At 37.4% G+C, this 19,645-nt stretch overlaps 1 protein-coding gene across 1 annotated transcript in view; it reads right to left on the bottom strand.

The window, feature by feature from the left end:
- LOC126293423 (unconventional myosin-Ia) overlaps positions 1-19,645 on the bottom strand; it is a 693,376-nt gene that overhangs the window by 64,172 nt on the left and 609,559 nt on the right. The window contains exons 20-22 of the mRNA XM_049986646.1: positions 12,354-12,440; positions 2,761-2,898; positions 1,843-1,949 (exon numbers count right to left, since the gene is read on the bottom strand). Of these exons, the coding sequence (XP_049842603.1) occupies positions 1,843-1,949; positions 2,761-2,898; positions 12,354-12,440 (332 nt within the window). The remainder of the gene's footprint in view (positions 1-1,842; positions 1,950-2,760; positions 2,899-12,353; positions 12,441-19,645) is intronic.

Genomic DNA, 19,645 nt, shown 5'->3' on the forward strand with positions numbered 1-19,645 from the left:
GCTCTTTAAATAAGTGTCTGCAGGATTATCTTGGATGAGTTCCAGCAATTATTCTGATTACATACTTTTGTGAAATGAACACTCTTTTACTCAGTGATGAGTTACCCCAGAATATGATGCCATACGAAAGCAGAGAATGAAAATGGGCGTGGTAAGCTAATTTACTGAGATGTATATCACCAAAATTTGCAATTACCTTAATAGCATAAGTAGCTGAACTCAAACGTTTCAGCGGATCTTCCGTGTGTCCACTGCTCATAACATCTAGTGGTCAATTCCACATTGCACAGGGCTGTCCAGATACTTTTGATCACACAGTGTAAATGTAGATGCAGGAAAGTGAAATGACTAACTGACTCTACACAATGAAAGTGCTGGCTATTTTGTGAAAAAGTTGGTGCTGTCAGTCCTAGTGTAGCATGAACTATAGGCAAATGTATTCCATTAGTGCTGCAAGTACGAGTGCAAATTCAGGCATATCCTACCCGAAAATATGCTAACAGATAACGGAAGAATAAATAAATGAATGTTAATGCAACTAAAAACCCTTAACATCATTTGCTGAAGCAAAATGTGCGTCTTTAACTGAATAGTACAGTGTATGAACGGTTAAGTTTGTACTCAGTTTGAAGTGTACGTACAGTGTTAAGAGTTATGAAACTGACAATAAAACAGTTCTCTAACAAATCACAATGATCACAGACCATTGTGTATTTATAATAAATCTTAGTAAATAATTTAACAATAATTTAGATGCAAACATAATCAAGTGTTTGTTTCTGTTTAGGGCTGCAAACCTCAGTTGGTAAAAATGGAACCCGTACAGCATCGCTTTTTTGTTCATCTTCTGTATGACTGTTAAGAACCATTTTTCTCAGGAACTGGTACATTTATCAAGTTAAAATTTATGTTACATACTAAGGTCCGCGAGCCCTTAATGGTGTACAAAATATAAGCTTCTTAGTCAAAGCAATCAAAAGATACGTCACATATTTTGATACTAGCAAATTCATTCATCAAAACCTACAGGCAACTACCCATTAACTTTAGAAAGAAGGAAGATTTCACTGCACAACTAAAGGAAAAAATCGAAACAACTGTTAATTTGTAATTATATGAAACACAAAAAAATATTTTTTGTCATTTTTTTATCCACCTGCCTGTCCATGTGTTAATACTCTTTTTTCTAAGGAATGGGTGGTGTATCAAGTTCAAATTTATATCACATACCAAAGTCTACAGACTCTTCTCAGTGTTAAACATGAAGCTTGTTAAGTCAATCAAATTGAAACACATTGCCATTTTATGTCACATATTTTGCTACTCACAAACTCACCCATCAAAACCTATAGGGTACCTCTTATATCATGTAAAATTACCTTTCTGCCATTCTCCATTTGTCAAAAGCATAACAAAAAACATTACTGCATGAAAAACGAAAACATTAGTTAGAGTCGAGTTCAGCAGTAAATAAAAAAAAATTATTAAATCTTCTTTTTCTACATACATAGGCCAATGTCCCATGCTTGCATCTTTTTCTGTGTCCTGGCTAGTCACAGGAATTGATGTAGAGATTTTGAGAGTCTACAAATTCCTGGGACCGATGTCTGGCCAGTATCGATATTCATAACAGGCAAAAACTGTAGAGGTTCTCGTTTCCTCATTTCTCGATAAGGATGAACTATCTATGTACATAATTAAGTTTGTACAGAATCCTCAGAACACAAGTCTTACTTGCATTTGGCCATTTTTTTCTCCTTAAAGATACATATTTATCTTGTAGGTACCATTAAATTTTTAAGGACTATGTAACACTCAAGCAAAGTTTTGTTCAAAGCTTACCTGCGGGGATACGATGCTTTCCGTTCTTTGAAGATGATGCTGGCTGTTACTTTTTCCCTCATACGATTCCGAGCTGTTTGATCGAATTTAAGGCGGTACTTGTGACACTGAAAAGGAAAATCATATTAAAGAAGAATAAATTAAATACTAAAGTAGAAAGTAATGAGAGATACTAGAGAGGACCGCAGAAAGTGCCTTCTTAACAATGTTTTAAATTAAATTTTTATGGGGTTAAAGAAGGACAGACATGTAACACATAAAAGAAATGGAAACATGTATGTATCCTGCTGGGAAGAAAAAGTCACCTCAGACATTGACTAAGGAATGAGACAAATTTCAAAAAGCTGCTAAACAGCAAGTTTACAAGCTATTATTTTAATTTCACATTTTCAGTGGGTACACTAACAATAATCACACTACTACCTTTATTTTAAAACCATGTATTGTGCATATGTAGCTTTCCTTTAAAATATTCCTGAGCTGTGGTTTAAAATTTACTTAACATTTATCAGTAAGATAACTGCAGCAAGCAAATATGAACACAAATTAAAGAGTGTGATAATACTTCCCACATTTAGAAGCAAGTGAATAGATGAAACGAAAGGAATTTCATATGTAGTTCAACTAATAATGGGAAATGAGTTTTACAGAGAAGCCAGCATCAAGGAAATTTGTTTAGCTTTGTGTTGCAATTGGCATTTCATCTCGCCCTTGTTTTAATAGTTTTACTTATCTATCCTCTTTCAGTCTTTGCTTGGCTTCTTATGGAGAGAACTATAACTACAGAAAATGAAGTTCATAGCTCCTTGCTTTTCTAAATGTTTGTATCATCCTTTCTCCACATTGTCCAATTTTGGCAACTGATAAATGACTTTAAAAATTGAACAATTATTTATAAATATTAGATATTAGTCTCACCCTCCACTTGTGGTGCAACCTTCGGAGCAACAGAGACGTGTCGGCAAGGCGGCGTGGGCAGGGAGGCCAGTCTCGGTAGGTAGGAGATTCGCTTTCAGGAGGAAGAAGACGAGAAAGGCGAAGCAGAAATTGTCTTCTCTGCAACAATGGTGAGAGCAAATGAGGGAGATAGTACTCATCACTGTCCATTTAAAGCAACTGAATTCAGATATGTAAATAGAAACTATTTTCAATGATTATGAGACTCTAATACATAATTTACTACAAAATAATTCACATAATTTTATACGAAACTAATTAACATATTATTTCTTCTAAAACATGTTCACTGATTTTACAGAAAATAACTTGTGTAGCAGAGTGAACCACTAAACTTTTTTGTTATCTCACAGTTATTATATTACAATGACCCAATTAAAAATTTCAGCTTGTGAAATAACTACATAAAATGAAATAAAAAGTATTACTAATACTAATAATATAGTTATCAAAATGTGCTGACTGTGGCAAACAATTCTATGGTGAGAAACAGTTGGCATTACATCTGAATTCTAACTTCCATCCAAAATGGACTTTTGTGGTTGCTGATGTGCCGAGTCCTATAATTGGAGCGGACTTTTTACGGAACTACTGACTTATGCCTGACCTGGTTAACCGTTGTTTGGTGACAGTTCCCACAGAAGGGATATTGCCTACTGCGTCTTCCATGTTGGTTCAAGTGCAGTGCGATGTGCCCGTGTCCATTTCCGGCTCGTCTACCGCGTCATCCGCGTTGGGATATTGTAATACGATTTCGTACCCACAACTAAGCGGGGCGCACACATGTGCGTCACGCAAGAAGACACCCGACTGTTGTAACGATTCGTATACTGTAGGGAATATCAGAGCACTGTCGGAGGAATCACTTTTTCGTAAACTGCTTCAAGACTTTCCAGCACTTACCGAACCCGTCAACACAACCAGGAAATGCAGACACAATACTCAACATCACATCAGCATGACACAAGGTCAACCAGTTGCCTTCCGCCCGTGGCGTCTGCCTCCAGAGAAGCTGCTCGCTGCGCGACCTGAGTTCGACAGACTTCTAAAAACAGGTATTGTAAGTAGGTCTGATAGTTCGTGAGCATCTCCAATTCACATGGTCCGTAAAAAAGACAATTCATGGAGAGTATGTGGAGACTACAGGGCACTCAATGCCCACACGATTCCCGACCGCTACCCAGTGCCCAATGTGACTGATTTTAACAGTACGATTAGCAATGCCAAAATATTTAGTGTGATTGATTGCGCCAAAGCATTTTCCCAGATTCCCATGGCTCCATCTGGCATTAAAAAAACTGCAGTTATCACACCATTCGGTTTGTTTGAGTACAATTGTATGCCATTTGGCCTCAGAAACACTGCCCTAACATGGCAAAGATTCATGCATGAGATGCTTCGAGAATTACCATTCGTATTTTGTTGTATGGACAACATTTTAGTATTCTCTGGTTCTGTATATCAGCATGTCGAACATCTGCGGCAGCTTTTCCGTCGTCTGACAGAGTATGGCATAATTATTAATGAAACAAAGTGCACGTTTGGAAAACGTGAGGTTAAGTTCCTGGGATATTTGGTTTCAGCAGCAGGCCTGTCACCTTTGCCTGAGAGGGTTGAAGCAGTACAACAGATGCCCCTTCCCACAACTTACAAAGGACTTCACAGATTTTTAGGCATGCTCAACTATTACAGACGTCACTTACCTAAATTAGCTGCCACCCAAGAGGCACTCACAATGTTACTTGCAGGTAAAAATACAACAGGAAATCGTAAAATCCCATGGAGTCCAGATGCTTCAAGAAGAATATAATAATTCCAATCGCAATGAAAGCAGGTGTTGACAGATGTGATAATTACCGAACAATCAGTTTAATAAGCCACAGCTGCAAAATACTAACGCGAATTCTTTGCAGACGAATGGAAAAACTAGTGGAAGCCAACCTTGGGGAAGATCAGTTTGGATTCCGTACAAATATTGGAACACGTGAGGCAATACTGACCCTACGACTTATCTTAGAAAAAAGATTAAGGAAAGGCAAACCTATGTTTCTTGCATTTGTAGACTTAGAGAAAGCTTTTGACAATGTTGACTGGAATACTCTCTTTCAAATTCTAAAGGTGGCAGGGGTAAAATACAGGGAGCAAAAGGCTATTTACAATTTGTACAGAAACCAGATGGCAGTTATAAAAGTTGAGAGACATGAAAGGGAAGCAGTAGTTGGGAAGTTAGTGAGACAGGGTTGTAGCCTCTCCCCAATGTTAGTCAATCTGTATATTGAGCAAGCAGTAAAGGAAACAAAAGAAAAATTAGGAGTAGGTATTAAAATCCATTGGAGAAGAAATAAAAACTTTGAGGTTCGCCGATGACATTGTAATTCTATCAGAGACAGCATAGGACTTGGAAGAGCAGTTGAATGGAAAGGACAGTGTCCTGAAAGGAGGATATAAGATGAACATCAACAAAACAAAACGAAGATAATGGAATGTAGTCGAATTAAGTGGGGTGATGCTGAGGGAATTAAATTAGGAAATGAGACACTTAAAGTAGTAAAGGAGTTGTGCTATTTGTGGAGCAAAATAACTGATGATGGACAAAGTAGAGAGGATATAAAATGTAGACTGGCAATGGCAAGGAAAACGTTTCTGAAGAAGAGAAATTTGTTAACATCGAGTATAGATTTAAGTGTCAGGAAGTCGTTTCTGAAAGTATTTGTATGGAGTGTAGCCATGTATGGAAGTGAAACATGGACGATAAATAGTTTGAACAAGAAGAGAATAGGAGCTTTCGAAATGTGGTGCTACAGAAGAATGCTGAAGATTAGATGGGTTGATCACATAACTAATGAGGTGGTATTGAATAGAATTGGGGAAAAAATGAGTTTGTGGCACAACTTGACAATAAGAAGGGTCCGGTTGGTAGGAAATGTTATGAGGCATCAAGGGATCACAAATTTAGCATTGGAGGGCAGTGTGGAGGGTAAAAATCGTAGTGGGAGACCAAGAGATGAATACATTAAGCAGATTCAGAAGGATGTAGGCTGCAGTAAGTACTGGAAGATGAAGAAGCTTGCACAGGATAGAGTAGCATGGAGAACTACATCAAACAAGTCTCATGACTGAAGAACACAACAACAACATCACACACATCCATGCCTGAGGTAGGATTCCAACCTATGGCCATAGCGGTCGCGCAGTTACTGACTGAAGTGCTTAGAACCACTCGGCCACACCGGCCTGCTGTCCTGTGTTTTGTAATGCCTAGGGGACCATAAAAATCACTTGACTTCAAATTAAGGTATAATTTTTTTCATCTCATTGCATATTTATTTCAATTATCTTCTGTACTATACTGTAGCAAGTCTTTCTATGTACTCTTCAAGATGCACTGAGCTACATTACTCAGCAATTACATGTCGTGCAAAAGTTACTTCTGTCCATAAGTTCTGCACAGTCTTTTCTATATTGTGAAATAATATAACCTTGAAAAGGTCTTGAGGTATGTTCTTAAGTTCATACCACAAAAATCTGTATTGTGTACTTCTGGAATCAGAAAACTTTAGAAACCTTCTATTTTCTTTTTGTCTGAAGTGTTTACTGTTCAGAAGTCACATCCATACAAGGCTACACTCCACACAAGTACCCTCAGAAAAGACTTGCTAAAACTTGAATTTATGTTGTTACATATAGTGTTAACAAATTTCTCATTTTCAGAAATGCTTGTCGTACTACTGCAAGTATGTATTTTATATTCTCTCTACATTTCCCATCATTACTTGTTTTGTTGTCCAACAAGCAAAACTCATTCTACTACTTACAGTGATTCACTTCAGCATATAATACCTCCAGTATCACTGGACATTATTTGAATACACTCCATTACTCATGTTTTCTTTTTGTTGATGTCCATTTTATAAACTCATGTCATACTCTGCCTATTTTGTTCAACGGATTTCCCAAGTTCTAGGATTAGTGTTTTCACTTTTAAATGTGTACATCATAAGTACTAGACTTTTCCCCATAACGGTAAGAATTAACCAGACATTCTTTCTCTTCATCATTTTAAAGTTTTACAAGTGTTTGTTTATCACCTGTGGCAAAAAGTTTTTATTTCTTTTGCCTGAACATAAGATTCCCCTTCTAATTGTTATTAACTGTCTTCACTGTTTTCTCTGGATATAAATAAGAGAACTGCTGGATGAGACTGTAACTGGTCAAGAACCATAATACCTACAAGGAAGATGATGATTATCATAAACTAGGGAATAGGCTACAACCATGTTTCACTTCCTCAAGCACATCTTCCCTTTCATGTCCATACAGTCCTACAATTGCAACTGGTTTCAGTACTAGTTGCAAATAACCTTTCACTCAAGCACATCTTCCCTTTCATGTCCATACAGTCCTACAATTGCAACTGGTTTCAGTACTAGTTGCAAATAACCTTTACTCTCTTTATTTTATAGCCAATAACTTAAAAAATTCAACAGTGTATTCCAGTTAAATCTGTAAATGTATGACAAGCAGTTTTTTTTTTTTTTTTTTTTTTTTTGGATAAGTGAGAGTGTCATTTATGTCTCACATATTCCTATATTTCTGCAGGACCAAACTTCTTCCATCTTCACTTCTGCCAGATGTTACATCCTTTTGTAGATAACTGGTGTTAATATTATGCAAATATGACTTATTAAATTGATAATTCGTTAACATGTCTCTCTGTCAGTATCTCCCTTTTATAGAGTTGGGCTTATTTTTTTGTTCTTGAGATCTACAGTATTTCATCTGTGAATAAACAAGTTTTAGTAAAAGTTTAGACTGTAATAAGATTTTTATTAGCGTGATCTTTTGTCGACTAAAAGCTACATCATTTATTGACATATAATGTCATCTGATCTCTGTGAAGTTTATTACCCAGCAAGATGAATTGTGGATTAGGATAGGTTGAGAACTACTTCTTCTGAGGAGCAAACTCAAGTCACTAAGAGAAAAGCTCTCCAAACTGCTCACATCAGTTGTGTTCAACTGGTGTGTGAGTTTCAGTGACTTTAGTTCATTCTTCAGAGGGACTGGTTATCAGTCTTTACAAACCTGCAACACACTTTGATGGATAACAAACTTCACAGAACTCAGGTGTCAGCACATACTAGTAGAAGATGTAGCCTTCACTCAACAAAAGATCACTTCAATAAAAATATTATTACCAGCAAAATTTTTATTAAAAAGTATTTGCTCACATACCTTACCAAGCAATTTTGTGAACCAAGTAATTGTTCAAAACCATTCCAGACTTACTACAGTTGGAGCCACGAATGACAGTGGCCGTGCCGTGTTTAGGCTCATTCTGTGCATCTGACGTGATGATATCCTCTGACAGCCAATGAATGTTCAGTAGCTCTCTCAGCACTTAGCTCTTGGCCAGTGTGAGTGTTAAACGTGTTTGTGGCAGTTATTCAGTGAATTTTTATTCAGTTTGTTGCGATTTATCAGGGCTAATGGTGGCAGTAAGCGACTAATTCTCCATAAGCAAGCGAGAGACATAATTTACAGAATACACATTTTCTTCAAGTATGAAGCAGAAAATGGTGGACCTATCACAGATGTTTCCAGGTCTCAGGAATGTTCAGCAGAAGTGAGTGGCGACAGCTTGAGAACTGTTCAGTGGATTGCCAGTGAAGGTGATTTATTTATTCAGATAAGTGGAAGCTCAGTTTTCAGATTGCCAGGGAAACACCACAGTAGTGAGAAGCTTGTCAAGAATTTAAACAATTTTGACAAAGATGTTCTAAGGTGATTTGTGTGAAATATGTACAAGACAGGTGAACTTACTACTGTTTAAAAAAATTATGTTGAAAATGCACGAAACTATAAATTTTAAAGGCAGTGTTACCTCAATGCAAAAAATACTGAAAGACATTGGGCTCAAATATGTAAATATAAATGACGGTTCAAAATTTTTAATGGCAAGTTGTGATATTGCTGCTTCAGAGGCACAGTTTTTAAGAAGTATTCTTGAAATAAGAAAATCTGGCAATAAGAACATTTTTTACTTGGATGAAGCATGGGTAAACCAGACTCATACAAGGAAAGCATATTGGAAACTAAGTGTTGGTGTGTGTGGTTTTAAAGTACCAGTTAGTAAAGGGTGACGAATAATTGTGCTTCATGCTGGTTCTGATTCTGGATTTATTTCAGAGAGCAAATTAGTGCCCCAGGCAAAAAAGAGCAATTCAGCTGATTACCAGTCTGAAATGAACCCAGAGACAATTATATTATTGTTTAGGTAATAGTTTCTCCCTTTCTTACCTGCAAACTCAGCAAATTGTTATGGACAATGTGAGTTACCACTCAGTTGATGCTGACAAGGCTCCCACAACAACTACAAAAAAAAGCCGATATCATGCTGTGGCTTGCAAGTAAGAAGATTTGGCACACTGCCAGTCAAACTTGGGCTGAATTGTTAAATGTGGTAGATAAATCCCGTGTGCAAGTGTACGAAATCAATTGTATTGCGCAGGAATATGGACATACAGTTTTGCCTTTGCCACCAGATCATTGCCGGTACAATCCTATAGAGATCATATGGGCACAAGTGAAAGGGTATGCTGCAGAATGAAACATGACATTTAAAATTGTCAACACAAAGAGACTTTTGCACAGAGCACTTGACAGCATAACACCTTCAGCATGGACTGAATGTGTTCAACATGCAGAATGGCTACAGGAGTTGGACATGGAGAGGGAAATTTTAATTGATAATATCCTCGACCCCTTCTTCACCACTCTAAGACAAGATGAGTCAGACACTGACAAGAACTCAGTGATGTAGATGACGACGATCGCAGCAATTGAAAACACATACAATATTCATGTTGTCTTTGCCTTTTCTATACCTTCTCTTCTACAGTTGCAGTGTTACCAGTAATACTACGATATATTCTGTCTTTTGCAACTGTAATAAATGTCTTACATATACTAGCCACTTTTTGCTTTATTTTGAAGGATCTTTAGTGGACAGTATTTTGGCTTCTATACCACCACTCGATTTCCTCTTGTGCATTGCTGCAGTTGTAAGATTATATTCTATGAAACTTCCTGGCAGATTAAAACTGTGCCCGACCGAGACTCGAACTCAGGACCTTTGCCTTTCGCGGGCAAGTGCTCTACCAACTGAGCTACCGAAGCACGACTCACGCCCGGTACTCACAGCCTTACTTCTGCCAGTATCTCGTCTCCTACCTTCCAAACTTTACAGAAGCTCTTCTGCGAACCTTGCAGAACTAGCACTCCTGAAAGAAAGGTTATAGCGGAGACATGGCTTAGCCACAGCCTGGGGGATGTTTCCAGAATGAGATTTTCACTCTGCAGCGGAGTGTGCGCTGATATGAAACATCCTGGCAGATTAAAACTGTGTGCCCGACGGAGACTCGAACTCGGGACCTTTGCCTTTCGCGGGCTTCGGTAGCTCAGTTGGTAGAGCACTTGCCCGCGAAAGGCAAAGGTCCCGAGTTCGAGTCTTGGTCGGGCACACAGTTTTAATCTGCCAGGAAGTTTCATATCAGCGCACACTCCACTGCAGAGTGAAAATCTCATTCTGGAAACATCCCCCAGGCTGTGGCTAAGCCATGTCTCCGCTATAACCTTTCTTTCAGGTGTGCTAGTTCTGCAAGGTTCGCAAAAGAGCTTCTGTAAAGTTTGGAAGGTAGGAGATGAGATACTGGCAGAAGTAAGGCTGTGAGTACTGGGCGTGAGTCATGCTTCGGTAGCTCAGTTGGTAGAGCACTTGCCCGCGAAAGGCAAAGATCCTGAGTTCGAGTCTCGGTCGGGCATACAGTTTTAATCTGCCAGGAAGTTTCATATCAGCGCACACTCCGCTGCAGAGTGAAAATCTCATTCTGGGATCATATTCTATGTTTGTTTCAACTGTTCGATATTTGAGCAAATAATTGTTGTTTGTATGTGACAGACCTCAAATAAGCTCATTTTTGTCACATTGCACTTCACTGACACTCAATAAATTTTAGTCTTTGTGAGTAGATAACTGACTTTGTATACTTTATCAACTTCATGTTAATCAAGGTGCTTTAAAAAAAGTGAAATGTGGCTGGTAGAAATAAAATGATTGTTACTGTTGCAAAAGATGGAAAATTTTCCAATACTGCATACAATATTTTTGTGGCATTAAAATTATTTTCGTTCATAATGTAATATTACACGTAATTTGTGGTAGACTGTGTCCATGTTGGAAATATTTAAGCACTACATAAGACAGCAGTTTTTTGGTGCTTTACGAAAATAATTATCTGTACTTTCATTTTGTCATTGGACACAAGCATTTGTACTTCCCTGTACATAGATTCTTTGGACATAGCATCACAACTTGCTGTGCCTGATGACACTGCATGTCTCATTCCTTTCGAACTGACTACCTCAAAGTGGTAGTCGTGTGGTGATGGGAGGGTAGCTCTCTGGCAAATCACAACAAACTGAATAAAAATTCACCGAATAACTTTCTCCGCTACCTGCTACCCCTTAAACACAAGCTCACAAACTGTTTGGCATCTACATCTCTATGCGCATACCACAGCTGTTGTTTGCAACCGGAAACACTGCAAACCCCATCTATGTCTCTACACTGTGCATACCTGCGTGACCAACCATCATAATAAGCTAATTAAAATATACACCACTTAAATAATTAGTTACTGCTCAGAACTAGTGAACAGGAGTTATAGAACAGAATAGAATCTTTATTGTCACACGACATGTTATATACAATCATTTGATTGAAATATTGGCGACTCATCAATGAATAACTCTATGCCTACCTGAGTATAACTATAACAAGATACATTAAAATAATGCATGTGGATGCTCCAGGAAGCACATTAAACCATAAAAAGATAATTACATGTTAGATTTCCTCCTTTTTCTTAAAATTTCCGCAGTGGTTTGAAATCATTCTTTAAAAGTATTTTTATTTCTGTAGTTTATGGACATACCTCGAAGACCACATACTTTCATAAAAGTAGTATATATGTTTACATCTAGATATTTAGATACATAGTTTATAAGTATATATAAATGGAACATATACCTCCATTAAAAGGGAACATAAGCATACACATAGAATCTAATGTAGAAAAAACAGACTACCTGCTGACTGAAACAAAATTTTTAATACTTCATGTTTGCACCATAAGTGAAATGTTAAAACAGAAAATAACAATTACAGATGCAAGTCAACATCTTTTCTCATGCTCTGTTACGGGCTCAAAAACAATGACCATGAAGGACATGGAGCTGCATTCTTTTCCAACGCAACAACATGCAATTCCCAAGCTGAGTCCTTACAAGTATTGCATATTAACCAGTAATACGTTCCAGTTTTCAATCAACAATGTATTTCTAATATTTATCTTACATATTTTCATCACTTGGAAAATATTGGCATATGTTTATCCTTGCTGTTGAGATCCTGCTGTACCGTACAGTCTAGAAAATGAATAAACTACTTATCCAAGATTAAAAAAGCCGTATTAATATTATCTGCGTCATACCTTCCAACAGACATAGTGCCTTTGTATAACAGAGACTGCCCACTCGATCTGCTTCCGCCTTTTCAAAATGCGATATTCTTCTCTCGCCTGAAAATATAAAATGCAATACAATCAATGTTTCTCATTTTTTTTTAAAAGTAATATTTACTGCACTCCTTATATAAGTGAAAAATCAAGTATGATCAAAAAGTGTGTCACACTGCTAAGAAACTAAAGAAGTAGGGTTGGAGTAAAAATTATTGAAGCATTGCATATTTGCTTTGATAGTCATTTTCCAAGTATCTAAATTGTGTTAATTTGCAGACCTCAGGAGAACCAGAGGAAGCTTATGAAACAAGAAAAAAGAAACAGAAAACTTAGAAAACTATGCTGGTTATTTACAATGTACATAAAGATGAAGGTGTAAAAAGTTAAGCTTGGTCCAGCTACGAATGAGGCAGGAACAGTATCAATTGGCAGCAGTATGACAACAAATACTGCAACTCATGTCCAAAAAGTACTTACACAGTGCAGATGCAGGGTAAATTGAAGGAACTACCAGAGATGTAAGTAAGGATTCATACAAAAAGCCACAGTATAGTGGATGTACTTTACTGGGAAAGCATTTGTGCACAAATTGTGGCTTCTACTGAATCTTGATTAACAAAGATGAGACAGGGTAGTGATGGCATCAGTTTTCTCCACTACATCTCCTGCATCGTCCTATATCTAGATGCAACCTCAACCTATGAGGAGCACAGGTATGGACCATATTGATGCAAATAAAAAGCCTGTTCTCACCAATAGTGGAAGGTGTGACACCAGTACAATATAGTTAAAAGAGGAATCCCAAAAGACAATGAAGTGAAGAGCCAAGTCACTGTTTTATGCAAGTCCTTTCTTTATTTGAGCCATACCTATTTTTGCACATATTTTGATGTATTTGTATTCTACAGTATGTTACACTGGAAGAATGTCTGCTGCTTTGGTACACTCCAGTTTTTGATGATGCAGTGTTTCTGTTTTTCCACTACTTTATAACCAGGCCAAAATGTAGTACACAGTTACAGTTTCTTGGTGCACTAGTAATGTATCTCACATAAGAACACAGTTCATTCTTTCAGTGCCAGACATGTGCAAAATGATTAAGATGATGAATTTTCTAGTTTCTGAAATACTCAGACCTAGAAAAGATATAGGGGGGAGGGAGGGGGGGGGGGAGAATGAGAGGGATAAGGGAAAAACAGAAAAGTGTAGCTGAGGAATAAACTAGTTTTAATCATGTGCTAAGCTGAGAAACAAAGGCGCAGAATCAGAGCAGAACAAAACATCCATCAGCAACCTTATTGAAATTTTATGGTTCCCCTGGCTAAAATCCTTGGCGAGATTGCAGAAGTACCAACAAAACAAATTAATTTTTCTTTTGGAAAGTTTCACGACTCACTAAAACTTTTAAAAGACAGACAAGATTTTTAATTTAAAACAGCAACCAGCCACAGGTACAGTTTTTAAAGAATTATTTAAATCAAACCATGCTAGTTTCAGATTTATTGCAAATCCATCTTTTGATAGGTCTTAGAGATTTTCTTGCTTTCCTATTAGAGCCTCTTTTTGTAGTCTTTACTTGTTTTATGCAGTGGTGAACATATCTGCGTGATGTATTCTTTGTGTACTTGCTTTATATATTTTAAAGTTTCCACATTATGGCACGTGCACTCACACTGCAACAAAATCTGGGAACTATAACATGTATGACACTCTAAAATTGCCATTTTTAATATAAATGAGTTGGTCAGTTTTGTGAAACCATAATACTGACTCACTGTGATTAGCCATGTAATGTTACAAAATGGCTACATGAGAGGCTTAGTGGCGTAAGTTGCTACTTTGAGACCATGTCACTCCCTGATAACAGACGAATCAGGGGTATTCACAGTTTTCATGTTTTCACAACCATTCAGCAACTTAGGTTCACCATTTTCCTTCACAAACTTGCTACTGTTCAGTCAGTGCATCTCATCACTGCCATTCTTGCAATTTTTGGAATCACGAGGGTTCATAAAGAAGTTAGTAGTGATTGTCTGGAACTGCCACATTAATGTCCTGGTTGTTGGATTCGGATTGTAGTCACCTTTCTGATGGTAGCAAATTAAAAAAAAAATCTCCTCAGCCTGAATTTCAGTTTGAACTCTGCAATTCTTTATGAAGTATTTTGCCATAGGAGGTAAATGGTACCTACTTTGGCTGGGAAGGAAGGAAGGTTTCCCATCAATGATGAAGAGGTGGAGTTTGTATTCTGGCAACTAGTTACAAGTAAGATCTAATAAAGAGTCCTAACCACTGGATCCTGTCTAAATTTTGTGGATCTTACATGTTGATACCATGCAGCATCACTGCCTCCTGCACAGTAACCGTAGTATTTCAATTCTGTTTTCTAAAGCCTGTTTTACCCCTTTTCCAATGGAAATGAACACAAGCCAGTAAATGTGACTGAACAATTCCTGATCTAATTTCCTAGTATTATAGTAAAGTGGCAATACCATACCCAATACCGCAATGCCCAGGTTACCACCTTCAGTTCGTGTTCGATAGTTACAAAAGTCATATTTACATATGTTGCAAACTAGTACTCTCTGTACTGGTTTGTGACAGTTTCATGGAGATTTAGCACCAGACAGAAAGTGAGGAAAAATGACAGAACAAGCTCCTCATCTCATGTATGCAATTGAATGTCTACACCTATGTCTATACTCTGCAAAACACGGTGAAGTGCATCTCAAAAGGTAAGTCTCACTGTGCCAGTTATTAGGCATTCTTCCCACTCCATTCATGTATGGAGCTTGAGAAGAATGACTGTTTAAATGCCTCTGTGAACACTGCAATTAATCTAATCTTGTCCTCACGATCTCTATGTGAGCGATACTGAGGAGGCTGTACTATATTTCTAGAGTCATCATTTAAAGCCAGTTCTTAAAACTTCATAAGCAAGCTTTCTTAGGATAGTTTATGTCTATCTTCCAGTTCAGTTTCTACAGCAGCTCTGTGGCACCCTCCAATAAATGAAACAAATCTGTGATTGTATGTGCTGCCCTTCTCATATTCATTCAATATCCATTGTTAGTCCTAGTTGGTATGGGTTCCACATACTTGAGCAATATTGTAGGGTGTGTCACACAACTGATTTGTAAGCAAACTCCTTTGTAGGATGAATGCATTTCACCAGTATTCTACATATAAACCGAAGTCTAACACCTGCTTTATCCATGACTGATCCTATGTTATTATTCCAATGTGATTATTCCATTTCATAACCCTGCAAAGTATATTACCCAGGTATTTGTACGAGTTGACCGATACCAACCGTGCCTCCTCAATGACACTATAGTCATCGGAAACAATATTTTTTCATTTTGAGAAGTGCATAGTTTTACATTTCTGAACATTTAAAGCATGTTGCCAAGCTTTCCACCACTTTGAAATCTTATCAAGACCTGACTGAGTATTTATGCAGTTACTTTCTGACAGTACTTCATTATAGATAACTGCATCATCTGCAAAGAGTCTGAAGTTGTTATTAATAGTATCTGCAAGGTCATTAATATACAACAATAACAGTGAGGGACCCAATACTCTTCCCTTGGGCACAGCTGAAGCTACTTACTTCTACATCTGACTCCCCATCTGAGAGAACATGGCTGTGTGTCCCTGCCAAAAAGTCTTCAATCCAGTCACAAATTTCATTTGATACCCCCACATGAACCATAATTTTTGATAACAAGCATAGATGTGGTACTGAGTCGAATGTTTCTCAGAACTCAAAAAATAATGCATCTACTTGGCTGTCTCGATCCAAAGCTTTCAGAATGTTGTGTGAGAAAAGTCAGGTTTCACATGATTGAAGTTTTCAGAAGCCGTGCTGGTTGGCATGGTGGAGGTAATTGTGTTTGAGGTATCTCATTATATTTGAGCTCACAATACGTTCTCAATTCTACAACAAATGTCCATCAAGGATACTGGATGGTAGTTTTGTGGATCACTTCTACCACCCTTCTTAACAATGGATGTCACTTGTACCTTCTCCTAACTACTGGACATGGTTTTGTGTACAAGGAATCTATGAAAGATTAAGTTGGAAGAGGGGCTAACTCAGCCACAAATTCGGTATAGAATCTGATATGGATCCCACTGGGTCCTGGAGCTTTGTTTGGTTTTGATGAATTTAATTCTTTCTCAGTGCCATTGACACTAATATCTATTTCACTCATCTCCTCAGTGGTCGTCATGATCAACATCTTAGACAGTTTCCAGCATCTGGCCAGGCTTGTATGGAACATAGGCCTCTCCATCGTCTTCTGTCTTGCCACCATCTCTTCGTCTTCTCCTCGGTCCAGTCTCCTCCTTTCTTCTGGACACATTCCTCTACTCCTTTCAGCCATCTGTCTCTTGGTCTTCCTCTTGGTCCCTTTCCTTCCACTTTCATCTCATGTATCCTCCTGGGTATCCTCTTCTCCTCCATTCTGTTAACGTGTCTATACCATCTCAGCCTGATTTCTCTATCTCCTCCTGTAATGGTTCCACTTTCATTAACTCTCTGATCCTCTCATTTCTTAACCTGTCTATCTTTGTCACTCCAATACTGTTTCTCAAGAATTTCATCTCACTAGCTTGTATTTGCTTTTCTCTCTTCCCTTCATAACCCTGGTTTCTGATGCATATGTCAGGATCGGGACATAGTATGATTGATATATAACCTTTTTACTGATTTGGGGTACATCCTTGCTCCATATCAGGCTTATGACACTCTTTCAAAATGCTGCCACTTCCTCAGTGGTAGGAGGATTAAATTGGGACAATGCTACTATGTTTTACTTTGTGTTTTATTCTGATGATGTGCACGTTCTTATTTGTTTCACATGTTATTCAAATTCATTTTCTATGGACAGAGTAATATGAAATTGTGATTTTGTATAAAACTATAAAGCGATGTAATGAGAATCTCTAAAAGTGTTATGTGAAGCGAGGTGTATGAGTGATGCAGAATGATATTGATAGGTTGATAGAGACAGCATCAGGAAAGAGTCAAGAGTGAGAAGAGAGTGGCAGTGATTGTAGTGCTGCACATGTACTGCTACACATTGTGTTCGTGGCCAGTGAAAGGCATCAGTGTTTAGACAGTGCTACATTTATGATCTCAGCGTCTACTGTGATTAAAGAATTAGTTGCTTTACATTCTGTGTTGCTCATTTTCCAGAACTGCATTTTGACCCATTAAGCATAAAACTTTGGTATGCAGACCAATTAGCTATGTGCACACCATAAAGGTATTGTTTTCGATTGTAGACAGCACAAACTGTTTGTGCGTACCACAGGCTGTGGAATGTTTAAACCATGCACTAATAATTTACAGTACAATCAACTTGATTTACTTTGATAGTGTGGACAGATATACTGTGAAAAGTGCTGCATTGTGATCGTATATCATAAACCTGAAAACTGTGGCTTAAGTGTGCAACTAACATTATGGCATCAGGGTGGGTCACACATTAGTGGAAATAAGTGCGTTTTATTCTCGTCATGGTATGCAGATTGGAATTAAATCTGCAGGCACTGAGTCTACCTGTTACACTCACAATTGGCACTCACAATCAAGGAGATCAGCAAGAAGACACAAATTATTGGATTATCCACTTAAGGATTATGGGTTAACGATTTGGATATCAATGAATTGCTGGCAGCATCAGCTACATGTAAACTGTTTTGATGTAACATTGTCCAAGTGACAACATGAAATACATCATTCCAATCACTGATGTAAAAACTCTTCATACAGAAACAATAATGATTTTTTTTGCTCATTCACTGTAAATAATTTTAAATTGTCACATTGTAATACTATTCAGCTTTATTTTCAATATCATTCAGAACAGATGTTAAAACTTGGTTTCATTCATTTAATTATTACTTTTCATAACCATAATAACTTTGAAAACCCATTAATTTCTGACATAATCATTTTTGTAAACAATAGTTACTAATATTAATGAGTCAAGAATTAAACAGTTTTGTTTTCTTTTTGTTTGCTTTTAATTGCCAATGTTTCTTTATTTATGTAGTCTGCAAGTGTTTACCTACATTTGCATGTTTTGTTGTTCTGTGTTTAACCTCGTATGAATTATTGCACCCTGCTGATGAATTTTGCATGCTTTGCATTAACCACCATTGAATTAGTAAGTAGAAACACATCATGATTTGTTCAGTTTGTTTAGGAGAATATTTTATCAGTGGTAATCTGTTTGGTTTGGGCTAATGGGTGATCATTCGTAACATTATAGTTTTGGGGAAATTACTTGCATGTGTGAATGTAATGTTCAGCCAAACTGAAGAAAAGTAGAGTACTCCTGGTTTCAGTTAGCTTAAAATTTCTGGACACAGTAAATTTAGGCGAGATGGATCGGGGTATTGTCAGCCTGAGTACCTAAGCATGGTCGGTTCTAGTTCAGTGCAGATTCAAGGAGGTGTGTTTTGGATGACACAGTTACATTTTTTGACATCTCTTATCCATTATTGCCACAAAAGGAAAAGAAGACTCGTAATTTGAAAAGCTTCGCAAATACAGTGATAAAATAGAATAGAGACATATATTAAAATCACAGCATCATTACCACTGGTGACTTATTTATTTAAAAAAGGATGTATAATATACACATGGGTCTACAACCATTGCAATATTGGTAATGATGAGTTTTTTCTACATAGAAGCAGTCACTCAACAGGAAGCACTTGTATTTCTTACATCTTTATAAAACAATAGTTTCTATTACTCTTATACATTAGGATATAGTGAACCCAGCTCTGCTCTTTACTGCAGGGTAAAAACAAAAGGAAAAAAGGAAAACAACAGCTCCAGCAAATACAAATGCAGGAAGGTTGGAATTGTGAAATGGGTCAGCACAGCAAATCTGCTACTTCGCAAATAACCTTCCAGCTCTATTTACATTAGCAACTTGAGGACTTTGACTAGATGGGGTATGAGTGTAAACTACATACCACTCTGTATAAACACCACAGGTGCCTCCGACCCTTGAAGCTGACCCCAAAACGACATTCCTGCATGGCGGAAAGAAGAAAGTTACACTTGCATATGGTGAAAGATAAAGAGTGGGGGATATAGAGAAGAAAATTTGTCCGTATTTTCTCCTTCTTCGTTCTTCATATGTTTCTTATTTAGAAGCTTCAGAAATAAGACACTGACAGATTTAAAAACCCAAAATTCAATGTTTGACATCATAAGAAAACAAATTGTGGTTATCATT

The sequence above is a fragment of the Schistocerca gregaria genome, chromosome 10 (genome assembly GCF_023897955.1).
Source record: "Schistocerca gregaria isolate iqSchGreg1 chromosome 10, iqSchGreg1.2, whole genome shotgun sequence".
Classification (NCBI taxonomy): domain Eukaryota; kingdom Metazoa; phylum Arthropoda; class Insecta; order Orthoptera; family Acrididae; genus Schistocerca; species Schistocerca gregaria.